This window comes from Phyllostomus hastatus, unplaced genomic scaffold (genome assembly GCF_019186645.2).
Source record: "Phyllostomus hastatus isolate PE091 unplaced genomic scaffold, TTU_PhHast_1.1 phas_contig_402, whole genome shotgun sequence".
NCBI lineage: Eukaryota > Metazoa > Chordata > Mammalia > Chiroptera > Phyllostomidae > Phyllostomus > Phyllostomus hastatus.
Genome location: NW_025333873.1, coordinates 2,256,074 through 2,277,216, shown reverse-complemented (window position 1 = coordinate 2,277,216; position 21,143 = coordinate 2,256,074). Strand labels below are relative to the sequence as shown.

The window sequence follows — 21,143 nt, the reverse complement described above, 5'->3', positions numbered from 1 at the left end:
GTGGGCCTGGTCTGTCGGTGCCCGAGTCTAGAACCTGCTGCCCATCTTTGACCCATCCACCTCGAGAAACCTCCTGCCTAAATGTTAATATTTATCATTTACAGCTGGCCACTGCCCGCTTTCAAAGGTGAACACAGTAAAATTTATGACAGGCACACTATCAGACAACAGAAGAGCATAAAAGGGGACGAGTGACAGGCCACCCGTCTGCAGAACCTGTCCATCCGAGGCCAGCGACACCCGGAGGGTTTGAGCATGGGGCTGCTGCTGCTGCTGCTGCTCCTGGGGCAAGGTAAGTCCTCCAGGGCCCGCCCTGCTGGCGGCCCCTGCCACTGGGCCATGGCGCTTGGGACAGGAACGTGCCCTTTGCGTGAGCACAAAACGCACGGTTCAGGTCCAGGCAGGCTGGAGTGCTGCGGCCAAGTGCCCACGGCTGCGGGGCCAGAGGAGGGTCTTGGGATGGGTGAGGAGGCACAGGCAGCAGCTCCGTGGCAGGGAACCAAAGCTGCCAGTGCAGGGAGTCACCGGGATCTGGGTTCCAGTTCTCCCTGCCGTGCGGCCCGGGCAAATGCTCCCTCCCTAGACCTGGAATTTTTTTTTCTCATTCTTAACATGGAAATACTCCTGCTAATGAAAAAGCACATTTTGATTACTCTATTTACGGCTTTTGTTTTTGCTGAAAGGACAGAGGAAGGCAGGTTTCAGGGTGATACATCCTAAAGGATTGCCCCCCTCCTTTAGTGCTCTGGGACTTGACGTGACAGAGGGGGCTCCCGGGAAGGGCTTTGGGTTTCTCCCGACGCCGCTGAGGGTTAGGAGATCGTGCCTCTGAAGTAGTCCCTCCCGGCTCCCCCTTATCCAACCCCTGCCGGCTCCTCCCTCCTCCCTCTGTTTAGAAAGGCAGACTCCTTTAACCTGAACAGGGTCTTGAAGCTATTTTAGCCTGTCCAGGTGAGAGGCCTGGGCGCAGAGTGGGAAACACTTGTGTCGGCGGCCACAGAGGGGAAGGAGGAGGTTTGCCGCTGAAGCCCGGGCCTGGCTGGGTCCGAGTGCCCTCCAAGTCTGGGGTGTGTGGGTGCAAGGGGGGAGGACTGGGGTGGGGGTGCAAGGTGGGTGGGGTGCGAAGTGGGGGGATGATGGCATCGGTTATACTTATGGCACGAGTGACTGCGTTCTCCTAATTAGCATTCTCCTAATGAGGCTGAAGTGCTTTTCAAAAAAAATGTTTATTGACCACTTGAATTCCTCTTTCGTGACGTATTTGTTGAAGTGTTTTCCCACTTTTCTACAGGTTTGTTCTCTTTTCATCGGCAGATACCTCATACTCTGACGCTTGTCTTTCCACTCTCTTTAGAGAGACGTTGGATGAGCCAATTCCTTACTTTGGGGGGGAAACACAGACCACCCAAATGGGAACAAATGGAGGGTATTTCCTCAGGGTTTGCTCTAGCGAGGGGGCCAGCCCCTATCATGCGTGTTGGGCAGAGACTCTGAGGCAGGTGGGGGAGAGGGAAAGCCTGAGAGTGAAAAGGGGGAGGGCTCAGGTGTGCTCCGCTCACAGGTGGTTGCCATGGAAAAGCTGGAGGCTCTGTGGCCAGAAGCCACGCCTTTTAAGTGATTTGCTGGGGGAACACGCCAGGCTTTCTGCGGCTGGTCCTGAGCTGGAAGCAGGGACAAGCGTAGGGAAGCTGCAGACACAGACCGAGTCCTGACCGTCCAGGCCGATGGTTGCAGCTGCGGTGGCTGGGCTTCCTGGGCAGGCTGCTGCAGGTGTGGGGTGGCCAGGGTCCCGCTGTTACCTGTGGTCTGGCCACAGTCTGTTTGGACATTGTCTCTCGATTTCCAAAGTTTTTCATCTTTTCCATAATGGCCTGTGCGCTTTGCATCTTATCTGAGAACCCCTCTTCTGCCTCACAGTCAGGAAGATATCATCCTATATTTCCTCCTAAAAGTTTTGTGAACTTGATTTTCTTTTCGTGGTCTTGATACATCTGGGGTTGACTTTGTGACTAGTGTGCTGCGATCTTCTTTAATGCCTCTCAAAGTTTTATTGTTTTCTCTGCTGAGGTCTTGCATATGTTTCATTATTCTTAGATGTATGATTTTGCTGTATGGTGAATGGCTTCTCAATTTTTTTATTTTGAAAATGTTACTGATATCTAGAAATAACATTGATTTTAATATATTGATTTTGAACCCAATTAAATTCTCATAAATGTTAATAAGTTCCATGTATATGCTTTTGGATCGCCTGTGTACACAATCCTGCCAATAACGAGGATTTCGCTGCTCTCTTTCCCATCTGTGTACGCTTCTTGCTGCTGCCTTACTGCGCTGGCTGGTGCCTCCGTGACGGCACTTCGCGAGCGTGGCCCGTGGAGGTATTCTCACCTTACTCCCAAGGTCAAAGAAAAGTGTTTAATGCTTGGTCAGAAAGTATGGTGTTCGCTACTGGCTTTTCTGTGGGTACTCTTTATAGAACTAAGAAAATTCAATTTTGTTCCCAATTTTCTAAGAGGTTTTTTTTAAAAAAAAATCATAAGTGGATGTTGAATTTTATCTAATATTTCTCTGCACTTGTTAAGATGATTGTATGATTTGCTTCTTTAATCTGCTACTGTGGTGAATTCAATTAGTCGATTTCTCATTTTATATTTTTCAGTCATGGCTGGTTAGATTAACCAAAGATCACAGATGGCACTGACTTGTCCTGCCTCTTTAGTCTCCAGGGCGGTTCATTAGAACAGTGCTTTCACCTCTTCGTTTGCTTGCTTGTTTGTTTGCTTGTGTCAGTGAGAATTTTAGGCTGGTTCTGGTCACGTGCGCTTCCATTTGGATTTGTCCAAATAGTTTCTTTTTTTATTCATATGTTATTTATTTATTTATTTAAATCATTGTTCAAGTACAGTTTTCTCCCTTTTACTCCCATTCCAGCCCACCCACCCAAACCTCCCCACCTCCCTCCCATTACCACCCTCCCCCTAGTTTTTGTCCATGTGTCCTTTAAATTTGTTCCTGTAAACCCTTCCTATTCTCTGCTGAAATTCCCTCTTCTCTCTCCTCTGGTCACTGTCAGCCTGTCCTCTATTTCAGTGTCTTTGGTTATATTTTACTTGTTTGTTTTGTTGTTTAGGTTCCTGTTAAAGGTGAGATCATATGGTATCTGTCTTTTACCACCTGGCTTGTTTCACTTAGCATAATGCTTTCCAGCTCCTTCCAAGCTGTTGCAAAGGGTAGGAGCTCCTTCTTTCTTTCTGCTGCATAGAATTCCATTGTGTGAATGTACCATAGTTTTTTGATCCACTCATTTACTGATGGGCATCTAGGTTGCTTCCAGCACTTGGCTATTGTAAATTGTGCTGCTATGAACATCAGGGTGCATAGGTTCTTTTGAATTGGTGTTTTAGTGTTCTTAGGATATAGTCCCAGCAGTGGAATTAAATAGTTTCTTTATTGCTGGCGTCAGATTAAACTCTCAGAATGGACATGCCTCATAGAGAATGTCACGTCCCAGTTCCATCACCTTAGGGCCTCCACCTGAGGTGGGCAGCACCCCAACTGGTGACATTAAATGTGATGGTTTGGTTTTGGTGGGGTCCACCCGGTTTCTCCCCTTGGGGGATGCCGTCCCACTTGGGGTTTTAAGTTATCCATGGAAAGATGCCGTGCTGCTACCTTGTGACTGTTCTTATGCCCAGTGGTTTTTTTTGGCACCCACTGATGATTCCTGCCTGAATTATCACCATTATGAGTGTAAAATGGTGATTTTGAAATGTTTACCACCCCTTCTAATATTGTTAGGTGGAAATGCTCCATAAAAAAGATTCTCTTCTCTTGCCCACTGTATGTACGTTTTGTCTTTTTCATATAAAACGGACTTGCAGAGTCTGTTCTTAATCAGGGTGCTATAATTCAGTCCTGTCTGTCATTTATTCTGATGCTCGAGCTGTTACAGGTTTGGCCAGTGAGAACTTCCTTAGGCTAACCACCATGTCCCTGTCCATTTTTAAGCACGTTTGAACTTTGTGGTACAGGCGAGCTGTTCCAGGCTAACCTGTTCTGTTTGTTTGTTTCCTACCTCAGCCGTGCAGTTAGCCATCTCTTCAGTTGGTAAGGATATTCTTTAGACACCAAGAGCTGGGTGCTCGGGGCGTTCGTGGCTGCTGGGGTGTCATTGCGTCTAAGCCCTCTCAGGGGACAGAGCTACGAAATACAGTTTTCTTTTTTAAACAATGTTTTTACACAGACATCTGTAATTTCAGTCAGAAATAGTCTTTTGTCTCCCTCCCCCATCCTGGATTTGTACTGTCTTCCCACAGTGCAAACCAGCATCATAAAATATCAATAAATTGATTCATGTGCTAACCCCTATGACGCATGCACCATAACATCAGAGTCATTACAGCAGTAACGTCACCACTGACAAATGCAGTTCAGAACTTCTTTGCTGTTCTTTGTCTTTGGATGACATCCACGCAGGGTGTGTAACCAAAAGACTTCGTTCAAAATCAGTGGGTTAATTTTCTCTCTCGTTTTCTTTCTGTGGTGATGTTCTCTGTCTGGCATATTGTTAAGTTCGTCTGTTTGTATTCAGTTACAAGGCTTCTCCTGCTCATGTTGATTGTACTTTAGTTTTGAAAATGGATCACGTGAACATGGTTAAAACATCAAGACTACGAGAAGAGATGTAGCTCCCAGAGACATCCCACCCCTCCCCAAGACTTTCTGTTCCGTGTCCACCCACCTCTGTAGGTGCCCAATTGCAGTGTTTTCCCACTCTTTCGGCGTTTCTTTTTACAAATATACATTCTTATTTTTTCCTTTTTCATTAAGGGAACCTACTATACACTTCTTTGCATCTTGATTTTTCCGCTGGGCAATGAACCTGAAACGTGCGTTTGGCTCCCTTACTCCACATGCCGCGTCTCTTGGCCCCGCCCCCCCGCCTCCATCCCTCCGTGCGCCTTCTGACTGACGACGGCACGCGTTCTAGTTCATTCTTTCGGTGGTGTCCAATGTGCTATTACACCCGAGGACTGCAAGATCACTGAAGATTTTGAAAACTGACTTGATGTTTCAAATTTAATAGACATTTAGTTATTTACCAAATTTGTAAATGTTACCTTTTTTTTTTCTTAAATCCTCAACTGAGGATATGCTTAGAGAGGGGAAGGGAGGGAAAGAGAGGGAGAGAAACACTGATGTGAGCGAGAAACCTCGATTCGGTTGCCTTCTCGTACGTGCCCTGATTGGGGACCAAAGCCCCAACCCAGGCGTGTGTTCCAACTGGGAATCACACCTGCGACCCTCTGGTTCACAGGAGGGTGCTCAAACCACCGAGACACCCTGGCCAGGGCCAAATGCCACTCTTAAAAATGATTTTGTGTTCCTATAAATATTCTCAAATTTATCTTTTTTTTAAAACACAGTTTTATAATTTTTGTCTGCTAATTTCAGTATCCAAAGTCTTTGATCTGTTTCTGCTTTATTTTTTTATGCTAATTTTTGCTCCTTGAAATCTTGTTTCTTTCTGTGCTTGGTTATTTTTGTTATTGTGAGCTGCTCAGACCCCTTACAAATTTTTTGTGAGGTTCTTTGAGGCCTAGGATAAAAATGTCTCTCTTCATAGACTGTGTACATGTCCTTCTGTCAGGCACTGGGGGCGTTGCCATTTGGGAATCACTGCAAACTAGGCTCGTGGTGTGAGGTTCTCTAGAACAGCCAACCCCCACGTTAAGCACTACATATATAACAGCTTCCCTTTAAGAGAGATGTACTATTATCCCCATTTTACAGATGAGAAAACTGAGTCTCAGAAATTAAATGACTTGCCCAAGGTCATCCAGCTAATAAGTACAGGAGTCAGACTTCAGTCCTGAGTCTGAGCCCAGAGCCGGGACCTCTGGCCACCACCCTGCATTTCAATCCAGCCCAAGGGAGGGAAGAGTCCCCTCGGGGCTTTACTTTAAGCTTTAAAGCGGACGCACAACACATCGGAAAACAGATTCTGGCTCTGAAAGTTGGGGTTTATAAAACTGTGACATCATGATCTCGAAACTGCCATCGCCGAAAGGAAGTTGGCAAGAAATTGCTGTGTTTAAGGAAACACAATTTCACCTGAATTTCGTGTTCCTGGAATGGGTCGGAGGTTCTCCAGCAGGCTGCCAGGCCTGTCCCCGCAAAGCCAAAGGCGGGAGCTGGGTGCACTCGCTGTGGGAGGACGGGAGGGCCTCTTTCGTTTTCAGAACAAGTGAGCCGGTCAGCATCCACTTCACGGGGCTCAGGGCCCTTCCCGGAGGTCGCCTGCCCAGCCTCCTAGAAATACTGTCTTTCCAAATAAGAGTAGAAAGCAACCTCGGAGAACTTCTGGTGGCCCCTGTCCTTCCAGTCACTGATAAGAGAGGGGAGGGGACTTGCTTGAGTCATACCCGGAGTTGGTGGCATCCCCTCCCCCATGGCAGCCTGCACACTTGCCTCCAGGGCCCTGCCGCGGCAGCGAGCCCGGGGGTGGGACTGTCTCTGAAAGCTCAGAGTCCTGCCTTCCTGGGATGTCACCTGTACCTTGTAGATGTTTAGGCCTTTATTGTCAATCAAGTTCATCCAGTTGCATTTTCACTGCTGTCAGTCAACTGTCTGAGCGCCCTTCTAAGAACTGGAGGCAGGCTGAGCCTGCCTGGTAGGGAACAAACCCAGGAGGGTAAGGAACCCTCTAGGGAGACGGAACTGATCTGCATAAAATCGCTGGTGAAGAATCAAGTACCAAAATAGGGGCGAAGAGCCGTGATAAAAGCGAGAGGATTCAGAGAACTGAGGCGCACGTGGGCTGGGGAAGTTTCACGTGGGAGGCGAAACTCGACTGAGAGCTGGAGGCTGAGTGGGATTCACACAAACACGGAGGAACAGGGAGGACGTGCCTGTGTGGGCGGCTGCACAGCCAAGGGCAGAGTGGGGGCTCGGCGTGGTGGGCGGTGGGCTTGAGGAGCAGGGCGCGGGCCTGAGCTGGGGTGCAGGGTTGGCGTTGGGGAGCTGATGTGTTAGAGGAAATAGAGTTTTGAAATCCCAAGACAAGGAGGACAGTAGAGGTGATCACGGTGTCTTTTGGCTTGAACAGACTGCTGAAACAATTTTATCCAAATCTTTTACATTTACAAACATTGAACCCTGCAGAGGTTAAGTGACCAGCCCAAGGTCATGCAGCTAGCTAGAATGTGAATTTGCCAGAGTGGCAGTGGGGGCCGATGAAGGTTCCTCAGCGGGGAGGTAGCCTAGTGCAAGTGGGCAAGGGAGGGGGGGTCACTAGCTTCAGACGTAAAAGGCCCCGAGTGAAAAGAAAGGACACACTGGGCAACCAGTGTGCCTGGCTCCCAGCAAGAGACCGGCAGGGAGTTTGCTGGGCTCTGGGAAGGACTCGTGGTTTTCTTCCACCTTAGGCAACTGCTTCCTCTTGCATTCTTGCATTTCAGCAAGAAATAGTGCTCCCTTCTTCACAGCAGAATGTTTCAGTGGTTTCTGGGGGCAGACCTTCTTGGTGGGGTAACCACACGGCCCTCACACAGTCCCCTGGGATTCCCTTCTGGCTGGAGCTCACTAATCATCACCATCACTCCCTCCAGCTTTGAGGGTCCCTGGTCCCCTTTAAAGTTCTGGGGTGGGGGCAGGGGTGGCTGGGGAAAAGCTGGGAGCGATCCCGGATGGAGTCAGGGCTCCAGCCTGTCATGGACGAGGCTCCACTTGTTCACTGTCACCAGGGGACCCTCTTGAGGTTGTCCCTCCTGACCCTGGGTCTGCCTCAATTGCCCTCGTGAGGATGTTGAGGAAAATACAATCTCAAAGCCAAGTATTCCTTGTCTGAGGTCATGAAGTCATTCAACAGCAAAACTCAAGTTAACTTCGAGTGTGTGCTCTCCTGCCGGGACACTCCCCAGAGCTGCCACCTTCCCTGTTGGGGGCGCAGGGTGTGGCTGCCAGGTCTCGGGTGCAGACACGAGGGGGCGCTGGTCTCTGACCGTGATGGAACCTGTGACGGGCGGTGGCATCTCCCTGTGGTGGTCAGCCCAGGACACTGAGCGTTAGAGGATGGTGGCCTGGGGCTTTCCACATCGTCTCCAATGTTTCTGATCATCTCATCAGACTAGAGGCTGTGTCTGCTCAAAGGCTGTGACAGTGTCAATCACATTGCATTCTTTGGCTTTCTGACGACAAATCTGGATGGACTGACGGGTAAGGGATGCTGAACACATTGGTCTGGTAGACATGGCGACAGAATAAACTTCCCTACCCTGGGGACTCAGGTTACAGAACAACATACATACTAATAAGCCTTTTTATAACCTCCTTTCAAAAAGCCCTTGCTCCGGAGGAAAGCATACCAGCATAGGTTAAGGAGGCTCAAGCCCCACACATGGCCCTTTTTGAAACCTACTGAATACTCTTTGGCAAATCTGCTAACCTCTCTGAGTCTTAGTTTCCAGGTGTATTGACAAGATGATCTCAAAGACCCACCCAGCTCGGCCTTTCCTGTGTTCTAAGACAAACATTCAGAGGTCAGACTGGCTACCCCAGAGAGGTCCTCTGGCCCTCAGTGTCACCTTGCACTGACTATGGCATGTGACCCCCCAGCTAACATCCCGTGTTCCTCAAAGCACTGGGAATTCTGGTGTGGGACCAGCGGCCGGGTGTGGCTCACGGTTCTGACTTGGCACCCACAGGCAGACTTGAGGGAATAAGTCCAGCGTGGATGGCTGATCTCAGCCGAGACTGTTTCCCAGAGTGCCCACAGGTATCTCTCTCTCTCACTCCCATCGGGGTGGAAAAGTACACGTTTTTTTCTCTTCCTGACCTTCTGGAGGTGGGATTTTTTCAGGCAGCCCTAAGTCTTTCATGGATTGTGAGCTTGAGGCTGAAACAACTGCTCGAAGGGGGAAAATCCCCTTGGGATTCCGTGATCGGGGTTCAAGCATGTCACGAGTGCTTGGATGATTTTTCCCACAAAGCCTCAGGCTGCGGCAGGGATAGGTAAGAGATTTTGTTCCCCTTTACATGGTGGAAAGCAAAAAACTGAGTGTCACTCAAGGATTCAGTGGGAATAGGACCAAGGGGTCCCAAGTTTCCATGTGGGTCTTCAGGTCTGGACTTATAGCATTTATTGGGTTGGCCAAACAGTCTGTTTAGTTTTTTCCATAAAATAAAAGATACATTTTTCATTTTCACCAATAACTTGATCAATTTGGATATTTTGAGTGTGACAGCTGTCTCCTATGTGGTATAATGCTGATTGTTCTCAATTAATGTCTCAAATTGATTGCTATCAACTTCCCCTGGTGTACCCAGCTGTGGCGCATTATTCAGTGAGAAATCTCCAGCATGAAACTTCACAAACCACTTTTGACACATTTGATCAGTCACAGCACCTTCTCCGTACACTACACATATATTTTTCTGCATTTCAGCTGTGTTTTTACCTTTCTTGAAATAATAAAGCATAATATGCAGAAAATGTTGTGTAGTTTCTCCCATCTCCAGTATTAAAATGGCTACACATAAATTCACCAATTTTGATGTGTTTTTTTAATGCACGCTGATATGACAGCTGTCACTATACAATCTAACAGAATTGTTTTGAATGATGTTAAAGACAACTAAGTGCTCCCACAGCCAACTTATGGGAAAAAACCAAATGAACTTTTTGGCCAACCCAATGGATTCCAGGCAGAACCCCTGTGTGACACCCCAGGACAGTCAGTTATCATGGATGATTCAGATCTTCAAGGTGAAAATGTGAATTCTAGAGCTACATGAGGAAATCCCAGAATACAGGGCCTGACAGGGTCTGAAAATTGGTCTGTGCTAACCATCTCTCTGACACTGAAGTTATCATGATTACAACTACCAATCACTGCGCCTCTACCACGTGTCAGATAACTTTGCTTTGTGTTCACATGCATTTAGTCTGTACAGCAGCTCCATGAGGCTGGTATGATCAGCCTTGTCTTAGGGGTCAGGAAACGGAAGCACAGAGAGAGTGACTAGGCCAAGGGTGTCCAGCTGGTAGCCTCTGCTGGGGTGTGCCTGCAACAAGGCTGCCCTCACCCCACCCTCTGCTTGGACCCTCGCCCTGGTGGCCTGTTCTTATTCAGGTCAATCTGACTGTTCTACTAAGGGACAATCTGTGTCCACTGGTCTCGTCCTGGTTTGGGGGGTGTCACAAAGAACCAGGCCAGATGCCCCTGGGCATCTGGCCCTTTAGATGCTAAAGGAAGTTCTCATACACCTCCCCTCAGTGTCTCTCTTCTGTTTCCCCAAGTGTGTTTAAATGTGATATCTGACTGTTTAACACTTTTAATGTGCCCTGCCTGCTCTGTGATTTTATTTCTCCTTTTATTTATTTATTTATTTATTTGGCTTCAGTTCTACCACCCTGCCCAACATTAACTTGAAGATTATACATATTTTTTTTTTAAGATTACAACATGCAGATGTTGCATATACTTTAAACTCCATGCTACATAATTTTTTATTATTTATATTGGTGTTGGCAAGCTTCTTCTATAAAGGGCCAAATGGTAAATATTTTAGGTTTTGTGGATCATAAATGGTCTCTACCACATGTTCTTTGTTTTTGTTTTTGTTTTTTCTAAGACCTTTTAAATACATAAAAGCCATTTTTATCTAGAGAGCCATACAAAAATAGGGTGTGGGCAGAGTTGACCTGCGGGCAAGTTTTCTGGCTTCTTTCTTTACAGTCAGTTTTATTTTGGATTTACCTACATATTTATTCTTTCTGTACTTCATTCCCTTTTACATGACCATGCTTCCCTCAGGAACCATTTTCCTCTTAGCATTTTGAATGTGTCATTCCACTGTCTACTGGCCCCCATTGTTCCTGATGATGGGTCAGCCGTAATGTTGGTCTCATTTATGTGAAAAGTTGTTTGTCTTATGCTATTTTCAAGACTTTTTCTTAGAAGGAGCTCCTACCCTTTGTGACAGCATGGGTGGAACTGGAAAGCATCATGCTAAGTGAAATAAGCCAGGTGGTGAAAAACAAATACCATATGATCTCACCTGTAACAGGAACCTAATTAACAAAACAAACAAATAAGCAAAATATAACCAAAAACACTGAAATAGAGAACAGGCTGACAGTGACCAGAGGGGAGAGGGGAGGTAATTTCAGGAGAAAAGGGGAAGGGTTTGCAGGAACAAATATAAAAGACACATGGACAAAAACTAGGGGGGGTGTGGAAATGGGAGGGAGGTGGGCTGGGCAGTAGGCTGGGATGGGAGTAAAGGACAGAAAACTGTACTTGAACAACAATTAAAATAAAAAAAAGACTTTTTTCTTGGCTTTAGAACTATACCTAGACACATTAGTTTTTATAGTTGATGTGTCCTGGTAAAATCTTCTTTGTGATTTTTCTCTATCTGAGGTTTTTTTTCCCATTTCTTCTGTCTGGCTCAATATTTTTCATCCATTGTGAGAAGGTTTCCGTTATTATCTCCTCAAATATTTTTCTGCCTCCTTCTCTCTGATTCTTCCAAAACTCGTTACCTGTATGTTCGTATGCTTGACAGCACACACAGGTCCTGAGGCTCTGTGTATTTTCTTAAATCTTTTTTCCTCTATTTCTCAGAAATGTCCTTTCTCTTGATCTGTCTTTAAGTTTATAGATTCTTTTTTCTGCCATCTTACATCATTTGCTGAGCCTGTCTGGGAAATCTTTCAGTTATTGTACTTCCAACTCTGGAATTTGTTATATTTATCATAAATATATTATAACTATGTAAATGTAAAAGAAGATACATAACTCTTCTATTTATTGAGTCTTAATCTATGTGTTTTTCTATAGTTCTCTGAACATAGTTTCTTTAATTCTTTGAACATTAATATATAAATATATAAACATATCCAACATCAGAGCCCACTTGGGATCAGTTTCCATTCACTGCTCTTTCCCTGGACACAAGACCAACTTTCCAGGTTTGAGGCAACTTTTGGTTGATACCCAAAATACCCAAACTACCCAAACATGTTTGATAAAACAGCGATTCTTGATTATGCTTTATTTTTCTGAGAGTCAGTGATTTATTTCTTAGTAACTTGCCTGGATTTAAACTGTGAAACCTGTCTCCCTCACTATGTGTAGCCACTGGTGTCTTTGCTCAGTTTTTTTATTTCTTGCATTTCTTTTTTTCACCCAGAATCTTTGGGGGCCGTGCCTGAGTCTGCAGGTTTAGTGACCAGCCAATGACTCGGAGAGAGGTCCCACTCAAACACTGTGCATTTGTCAGGCTCTGTTTACTGGTCTGTGAGCAGGCTGGAAAAGAAACACAGAGTTGCAGCCAACCCTCCAGCATCTCTTTGCTTTAATCTTACATGGGGCTCCTGCAGGTCTCCCCACCATGCACACAGATTCCTAGTCAGCCCGAACTGTGTGAAGAGCATACCTCAGCCCTTCTCATTGTGGGGGTTTCCCCATTAAACTGTCTGATGGGCTCACCTGTATCCCTGACAGGGAACAAATGTCAGGCTGGCAGAGCTGCAGGTGTTACCCATTTATTCCCACATTACTCCACCGCCTTTCACTGTCTGTTGTCTTGTTTTGTTTTGTTTTTTTCCTTTCTTATTTTCTGCTTACTTTGTGTTGCCTCCTGGTAATTATTTTTAAAATTAAATGTCAGGCATCAGATATGAATAAGTAGAAAGAATATCATGTTTGGGGTGGTGCTATCGTCTCCCATAAAGGCTTTACTCTTGCTTCGGGCAGGCAGGTCGAGACAGGTCACTGTCATCCAAGCTGGAGTCAGACTCAAACCCGTGATAAACATACACAGTGGACTAAGAAAGAATGTGACACAAAAGAATGAAATCTTACCTCTCGTAACAGCATGGAAGGGCCTAGAGGGTATTGTGCTCAGTGACCTATGTCAGACGAAGACAGAGACCATGTGATTTCACTTACATGTGGAATCCAGAGAACAAAATTAACAAACAAAATAGAAACACTCATAGATGCAGAGAACTGACTGACAGCTGACAGCGGGGAGGAGCTGGGGAGGCTGGGTGAAAGAGGCGGAGGGATTAAGAAGCACAGTTGATAGTTACAGAATAGTCACAGGGATGGAAATTGCAGCAGGGAGCATGCACAGTCAGTGATGTCATAATAACTATGTGTGGGGCCAGGTGGGCATTTGAAATATCAGGGGGACCACTCGATAAAGTACACGATTTTCTAACTACTATACTTCTGAAACTAATACACATGTAACCTGTAATGGAAAACTTGAAAAAAAAAAACCCAAAACCTAAAAAAAAAAGAGCCAGGCTTCAGTCTTTTCGGAGGCTGGCCTATTTCAAGTTTATCTCTGCTCCAAGGGTCTAGCTCTTGGAAGTCCCAACTGGAAGCCCGGGTCACTGACCACAGCCCCTCCTCCTTGATGGGCCCTGGACACCCGTGTCTTCCCCAGCCCCGCAGAGCTGCTGCGGCCCTGCACAGCACAGTAGCCTCCTGCCTTCTGGTACTGTTGCCTGTGATGCGGCAAATGCTTCGGGAGTAAAAACAGCATCAAATGTGGGGCTTACCCTATGTCTCTCTGACTTTGGGCCCCTCAAACTCTTGCTGCACTTTCAACTCTCAACAGATGGTCTCTCTCAATCTCTCTCCCCTCCCAACCTCTCCCCCTCCCACTCTCCCCCCTCCACCCCCTCCCCCTCAATGTGGAAACGTATAATAATAGAATGTCTATAGAGAAAAAAAATATGGTCCAGAATAGTCCAGAACAACTGCAGGAAAAATTGTAGGAATCCATCAACTCTCTTCAGAAATAACATCTTTGAGCCCCTTTAAGGCTTTTTAGAACTAGAGTCAGCACACGGGATCTCTCAGAGAAATCCTGCCTCTCTCAAGAGAAATGTCTAATTTCTGCTGCTATGGAATTGTGCCGATAGTGACATCTGTCTCCCTGGATTGTTCTGGCGGTAAAACAGCAGCACCTTTTACCCAGACTAACATAGTTCAGTAACTACTTTGTGCAGGCACTGGGCTAGATATTCTGCTTATATTATTTAATTTAAAATGTTTATAGAGTTCTGAGTATATTCACTGTCATAAAAATATATTTTTTAAGTTTTTATTACATTTTTATCCTCACCTGAGGGCATGCTTATTGATTTTAGAGAGAGGGGAAGGGAGGATGAGAGAGGGAGAGAAACAACCATGTGAGAGAGAAACGTCAATGGATTGCCTCTTGCATGTGCCCTGACCAGGGACTGAACCTGCAACCTAGACATGTGCCCTAGCCAGGCATCAAATGTGCAACCTATGGGTTTATGGGCTGATGCTCCAACCAAATGAGCCACACCAGCCAGGACCCAAAATCTCTTCCCTTCCCTCCCCTCCCCTCCCCTCCCCTCCCCTCCCCCTCCCCTCCCCCTCCCCTTCCCTTCCCTTCCCTTCCCTTCCCGTTTCTTTCCTTTTTGTTTCTTTTCTTTCTTTTAAAGAAAACTACTGTTTATATCAGGGGGTCAATGACTTTCTTTGAAGAGCCTTTTTTTCTTCTTCTCAGACTTGGAGTCTGGAAGACTAGGGGTGCTGAGTGGGGCATTTCTCAAAGGCCAGGAAGAGTCGGCTTTCTGTCTGTCCCCGTGCCAGGGCCACGCTGGCTTGATGACTGCGGCTTTAGAATGAGTCGTGGAGTTTTGCGGCGTGAGCTCTCTGACTTTGTTTGTCTCCTTTAATTTTCTGCTGGCTTTTAAGCTTCAAAATCAGTTTGCTGATATTCACAAAGGCTTTCACTTGTTTAAGTAGTTGGGGGAGAAAAGAATATTTCACAACACATGGAAATTTGATAAAATTCAAGTTTTCATCTCCATAAATAAGGTTAATTTGTTCGCACCGTGTTGGTGGCTCCTTTCGCGTGATGGCAGCAGAGCTGAGTAGTTGTGAGAGAGACCGTACGGTCTGCAAAACCTAAACCGCTGACCGCTGACCCTCTGCAGGACAGGTATGCCGAGCCCTGGTCCAGGTGCCAGACTCGGACTTACTTTCTCGGTTGCGAGCACGGCCCACGAAGCCAGACTGCCCATGTTCAAATCCTGCCATCACCATTTGCAGTCACCTTGAACATGCTGCTCAACCTTGCTGGGCCCTTACCAGTCAAGTGGGGACAACGGTTAGCTCCTGGAGTTGTGAGCATTCATTGAATTATCTTGTGGAGGTGCTTAGAATAGTGCCCGGAACATAGAAGCTGCGTATAAGAGCTGGCTACCCTATCGATTTTCGTCCTGGCTTAAAAATATTAGCAGAGTAGCCTCAAATCTCTGCCCTGCTCATTCATCTACCTCACTGCTCCCAGAGTGATGAGAATCTTAAAACACTCCTTCACACTCATCCCTTCAGAGACCCAGCACAGCTGCAGCTCCACAGCCCACCTGCTGTCTGTCTGCAAAGCCCCACCCACCCACCTTCCCGTGGCCTACTCCCAGTCACGTGCCCTGACCTCCAGCCTTTGGCAGTGGTCTGTGCACCGTTAATTGTACTATACTATTACTTACATATTTATAAGGTTAATGAGTCTGTTTTGTTTTATTGTATGTAAATTTTATTTTTTAAAAGTAAAAAAAATAAAGGTTTAAAAGACCGGCCCAAAGCAAGCGGAGACGAGGGTAGCGTCTTTGCAGACTCCCTACCTGCTTTTCTGCCCTGTCACCTACGGCCCCGAGGCCCCAGGACACAACCCCTGTCCAGCCGTCACGTGCGGTCCCGGCTGCTGGGAATCCCATGAGCCGCCTTTCTCCTAAGCTCGCACCACTCATCAGCCTGTTCCAGAATGTCCTTCCCCTCCCCATCCATGTCCTGGCTTCCCAAACAACAGCTGCTATCTGTCCAACGTTACCTGCCTCGGGAGGCCTGCCCGTTGCTAAGGAACCAAGAAAGGAATCCACAGTGATGTGCATGCATGTGGGGCGGGGTCGTTGCAGACCCTTGGCAGGTGACACGTTCATTTTCAGCCTGGTGATTCTTTAATGGTCTGCGTGCATGGACGTGCAGGGTCCCAAACAGCGGAGGTGACAGCCGGAGAATTGGAATCCAGGTTTTCCCTAACTCGAAGGATGCTGATGAGCTGGGCACAAAGCCCTGGTGGGAGGAAGGGCAGGAAATGTACAAATCTGGGTGGGAGTCAATTCCAGCTAAATAACTGGAACTGTATATTTTTGCTTTATTTTAGGGACCACCCAGGCCCATGCCTTTCCTGGAGAGAATACATTGGAAGAACAGCTGTGTCCAGAGGTGAGGGCTGTGTCCTCTTCGGAGGGCTGGCGGGGTCTCTTCCAGGGGGTGAATCCAAGTCTCCATGCAAGTTGGCAGGTTCCTTCCTCGAGGGAATGGGCTGGATGAGCTGCTTCCCGCAGGGGCAGTCTGGCTGCCTGGCAAGACAGAGACAGCGCGCCGTCCCTCCTGGAGCCTGGGGGCCCATCATTCCTGAAGACTGAGTGGGTGGTTCCCAGAAGTGTCCAGAAGGAGCTGTAAATGGGCTTGTTATCTTTGTGAACCTTGAAGCAGCGGCCTTGAGTTATCTGAAGGCAGCTGGGTAAGGTCTTCCCAGAACATCCCCAAGATAAGGGTTGAGAGTAAATGCTCTATCTCTTCCTGCAATCAGTAACTGAAGAGGATTAGCCTGTGATAGTGAGGCGTGGTCCAGGGACTCAGTTACCACCTGTTTTCCTTTGTAGGAGAACAGTGCGTCCTCCGTGTCGTCCATCGGGTTCCTGTAACTGCAGGGACCGACTTGTAATGAAACCACTTTTACCATAGGCCAGCTGGCATAAACAAGAGTTAAGGTGCTATGGCATCACATCAACTTTACAAGTTGAATGAGATGACTTCAGTTAAGGACCTGCTGTATTTCCTCTTCCACTCTCAATGGTGGGGAGAAAACATCCGATCTCCCCTCCCAAAGCCTGTGATGTGATTCACAGAAGCAGAGGCTGCTCTGGACCCCTGCAAGCACCTGAGGAGCTCGAGTGGCCCGGAGGACCAGAGCCCTGGTTGCCCAGCCCCTCCTCTGCTCTTGGCAACCCTCTGGGCTTAGGACAGGCCAACCCCGGGGAGAGACAGGTCTCCAATGTCAAGTTCACCCAGTTTCTGGCAGCACACAAACATAATGCCTCAAATACCCACTTATGTGTAAGAAATCAAAGGAGAGAAAGGAGATAATGCAAATCAATATAGCATAGATGAATTTTTAAATTTAATTTATTTTTAGAGAGAGGGGAAGGGAGGGAGAAAAAAGGAGAAAAACATTAATGCAAGAGAGAAACATCCATCGGTTGCCTCTTGCACACACTGCAACTGGGGACCAAACCCACAACCCAGGTGTGTGCCCTGACCGGGAATCACACCAGCGACCATTCGGTTTGTGGGACAACGCCCAACCCACTGAGCTGCACCAGTCAGGGCACATAGATGAATTTTTTTAATCTTTTAGTCTAGGGACTTTGGGTCTCTTCTTAAAGGTTTTTTTTTTTTACTGTGATCAAATGTGCATAACATAAAATTTACTGTTTTAATTACTTTTGAGTATATAATTCAGTGGCATTAAGTTCAGTACATTCACATTGCGTGACCATCATTACTGTCTACCTCCGGGACTTTGTCGTCATCCCAAGAACTGAGTTTTACTCTCCCTCCTTCTCCATCCCACCTGCTAAAGTCATTGTCAGAGGGCACGGGTCCTCTTGTACTGGGTGAGCAGGGATTAGTGAGACCATGACTGTGGCCAGTTGCTGCGTCTGGATTTTGAGTCTCGATAGAACAAGACGGTCCTTTCTACACCAAGCTGCCTGGACCCGCAGCAGCCCCACATAAGGCAGCTGATGTTCCTGCTGTTCGGTTGTGTTTGCAGAACCCGGAGACCTTTCAGTTCCTGTGTGACCCGAAGAAGTCAGGCTCCGACGCGCCTGCTACGTCAGGTGGGTGACCCTGAACCGTGGCGCCGGTGTGGCTGGCAGAGGCTCTGACCCTACATCTCTTGTGCCTTTTGGCCATTCAACGCCTCCCTCTTTCCCGTCCTTAGTCCCTAGGCCCTTCTGCTTTTCCCCTCACTTATTTCTATGGAGGGACGCGGACCGACGGACCAGTCGGAGATGAAGCCAGCATGGCCCACGGTGCCTGGCTGATGTGGGCGGCCTCCGGGAGCGCTCGCCTGCAGGGGGCAGGCAGTGTCATGGGAGTGGCGGGCTGGAGGCCAGTCCCTCGTGTGCCTTCCCCAGTTCTGTAAGGTAGCCACAGTGGCTGCTCTCGGCACTTGCCCCCTGTAATGGGCTACGTTTGTCTAGCACCCGGATGCTCTGCATGCTGCTCTTAAGCTGGCCATGGCCTCTTGCTTTATCCTATTAAGAGACCAAGTCATACACGGTTTAGAGGCTTTATTTACATTTGCATTGCGCTGACTTCCTAGGGTCTGCAGTTAAGCGTGTCATTCTTTGCACTCTGTTTTACGAGGAGAGTGGGCAGAAAAAGACATCTGTGCACACGACTTAGGGAATGGCTTCTTTGGGAGCCCCTAACATGACCAGGGAGCAAGTCAGAGGTTTCTGGGGAGACTTAATTATAAAAGTGCCGGCCACCCAGATGCGTCGAGGAGGCTTCCTGGGGGACCCTTTGCAGGCCGCTGGCATCTGATGTTCATGTGTGTTCATAGTCCTGAGGGCTGTTCCCTGGCAATCTTCGAGCCAATGGGATCCCTTGTGTACCCAGGTGGTTTGCATTTTAATTTTGCCCTCTTATTAGTGGTGGTCCAGAAATACAGAGCCGTGGAACAGGTGAGGGGGGAAATAAGGGCCATGACAGACCTTCCTTGGGACACATTTGGGAGACCTTGACATCAGTTCATAGTGTGGCCTCTGGAGAGGAGGGAGCCTCTTCTGAGCAGATTCCCAGGCCCCCACCGACCGCCTGGTCTTCAGTTCCCCGCTCCCGTGGCTGAAGGACTCAACCTCTGCCTCTGTCCTCTGCCTGGGGGCCTTGGGGCGACGCCTCCTATTTGGTGTCCTTGGCCTTCATCGTGGACGATGCAGACCTAACCTTCTTACCTGGGTCCTTGTCTTTGCAGTCCACTCCCTGAGACCTTCTGATATCAGATTTGTGGCAGGCATTGGCGATGTGGAGACTGTGAGTATTTCGAGAAGATGGAGGTGGGAGGCAGGGTCTGGGGCTGGTGACCCTTTGAAGGAGCTCCAGGTCGCCCGGCAGGATATTTCGTTTTGGGAGAGAAGCTTATTCTCTGAGTTGGAGAAATGCTATCATCCAAGGGGTTGTGAGTCTTCTTTTTTTTTTTTCTTTAATCAAATCAATGCCTCCCTTTACGTTCAGGTTAGAAAACTTTTGGAGTTTCTCATTAATAAATTAAACCCACTGATTGATAAATTAAGTCAAAGATCACACTGAATTTTAAAAGTAATCTCTTAAACTTTTTATTTGTAAGATAAAGAAAAAAAACTGGTAAAGTTTTGAAAATGCATGCATCCTTGCTAAAACGTTTTAAGTGGTATGTTTCTCATGTCGGAAGGAGACAGAAGGTGATAAAAGAGGAGACGGGGAGAGAGGAACCCGCACAAAGAGAGGCGTCTACAGACCAGGGAGGTGGGCGGCAGAGTGATGCCAGAGTCACTGCCCGCCCTGGCTCCCCACAGTGCCCCCTGCCCTGGTCTGAGTGAAAGCCCACAGCCCTGCTGCCCACAGCGCCCCCCAGTCCCAGTGGCCCCCAGCTGGACAGACCACTTGCCAGGCATCCTCTGCTCTGCCCCAGAGTCCTGCCGTCCCTCCCACACCCGAGCCAGGGCATTCCTCTCCCTCTAGCGTCATCTGCTCCCCACAGTCTCTCCCCTGGTCCTGCTGCAGACGGTACTCCCTGCGACCTCAGCCCCTTCCCTCAGGCCACCTCCCTGCAGGCCCCAGCCCACTGCCCCCAGCACAGTGGTGGCCGGATGCAAAGTATGAGACTTCACCTGAGAAACCCCAGTGAGACAGGCAGGCAGAGCTCCCTACCCTTGTTTTCTCCTAGAGGTGCTGGTGGTGCTGAGGCTGCCTGTGTGACTCTGTGTGTGCGCGTGTGTGTGCATGCATTGGGGTGAGGGTGGCAGTTTACTGCTGGGAGAGACGTGAAGGGGGAGGTGGGAGTAAGCGGGAAAAGACATGTTCATGTCACGGACAGAGCGTTGACCTTGCGGAGCCAGTGCTCAGCGCCCAGCCCCGGCCCCGGCATGCTGACGGTAGCATTCCCGGGTCTGGACGGAGTGCCACGCCCCCGAGGACTGTGTTCTTCCACTTCGGGCAGGAAGTTCCCGCAGGAAAATCTCCACCCAAGTCAGGCTTCCAGTTACCTGCAGCCAATCAGTGACTCCCGCTCTGTGGCCCCAGCTCTGAAAGAGCTCCAAATTCATGAATTATTCAGAACCCCCCGCCCCCCCACCCCCAGCTCCAGCCTGTCACTCAATTCATCCTTTCTCCGGTGAGCCCGAGGCCCTAGGTGACGGAACACAGCTTCAGTCCAGGGCTGTTTCCCGGCCCCAGAATCATTACCGTGACACTGACACTGACGGGCACCGCAGCCTTCAGGACAAAGCCTGGAAGCCCAGCTCCCCTGAGGCCACCCCCCTCTGCCTGCCCCGTGGGTGGGCGGGTGACTCCCGGCTGTTGTGAGCCTAGCCTGGCACCTAAAAAGCCAGGCTTGGGAAAAATGAGACTGAATTTCAAGTGGAAAAAGTCCGCAATGCGGATGCTTTTGCTTTGAGATCCTGGGGCTTTTTGTAACTGAGGACAGACACTTACCTCTGTCAGTGGCCAGCCCTTGTTTGTTTAATTGCTCCGGACTCTCTTTTCGTCAGAGAACTAAAATATCAGATCTGTAAATGTTTGTAAAAATTGTTTTCAAACTAGCACTTGTGATTCGTGTTTAATATAAGCAAAAATCAACCACAATGCGTGTGTATATTGAAGACCCCATTCACTGCTCCTACGCGTCTGCCTCAGTGCGTGTGCGGGCACACGCCCACACACGCACATTTGGGACGGGGGAGAGGCTGCCCTGTGTGTGCGTGACCTAAGTAAGGTCATCCTGTAATACGTCGTCCGCATTTTGGG

General features: G+C 48.2%; 1 protein-coding gene across 1 annotated transcript in view; it reads left to right on the top strand.

Moving 5' to 3' along the window:
* Positions 1-255: 255 nt before the first annotated feature.
* Positions 256-21,143, top strand: part of PLB1 (phospholipase B1) — a 116,844-nt gene continuing 95,956 nt past the window's right edge. The window contains exons 1-4 of the mRNA XM_045844325.1: positions 256-292; positions 14,999-15,003; positions 17,905-17,971; positions 19,114-19,176. Of these exons, the coding sequence (XP_045700281.1) occupies positions 256-292; positions 14,999-15,003; positions 17,905-17,971; positions 19,114-19,176 (172 nt within the window). The remainder of the gene's footprint in view (positions 293-14,998; positions 15,004-17,904; positions 17,972-19,113; positions 19,177-21,143) is intronic.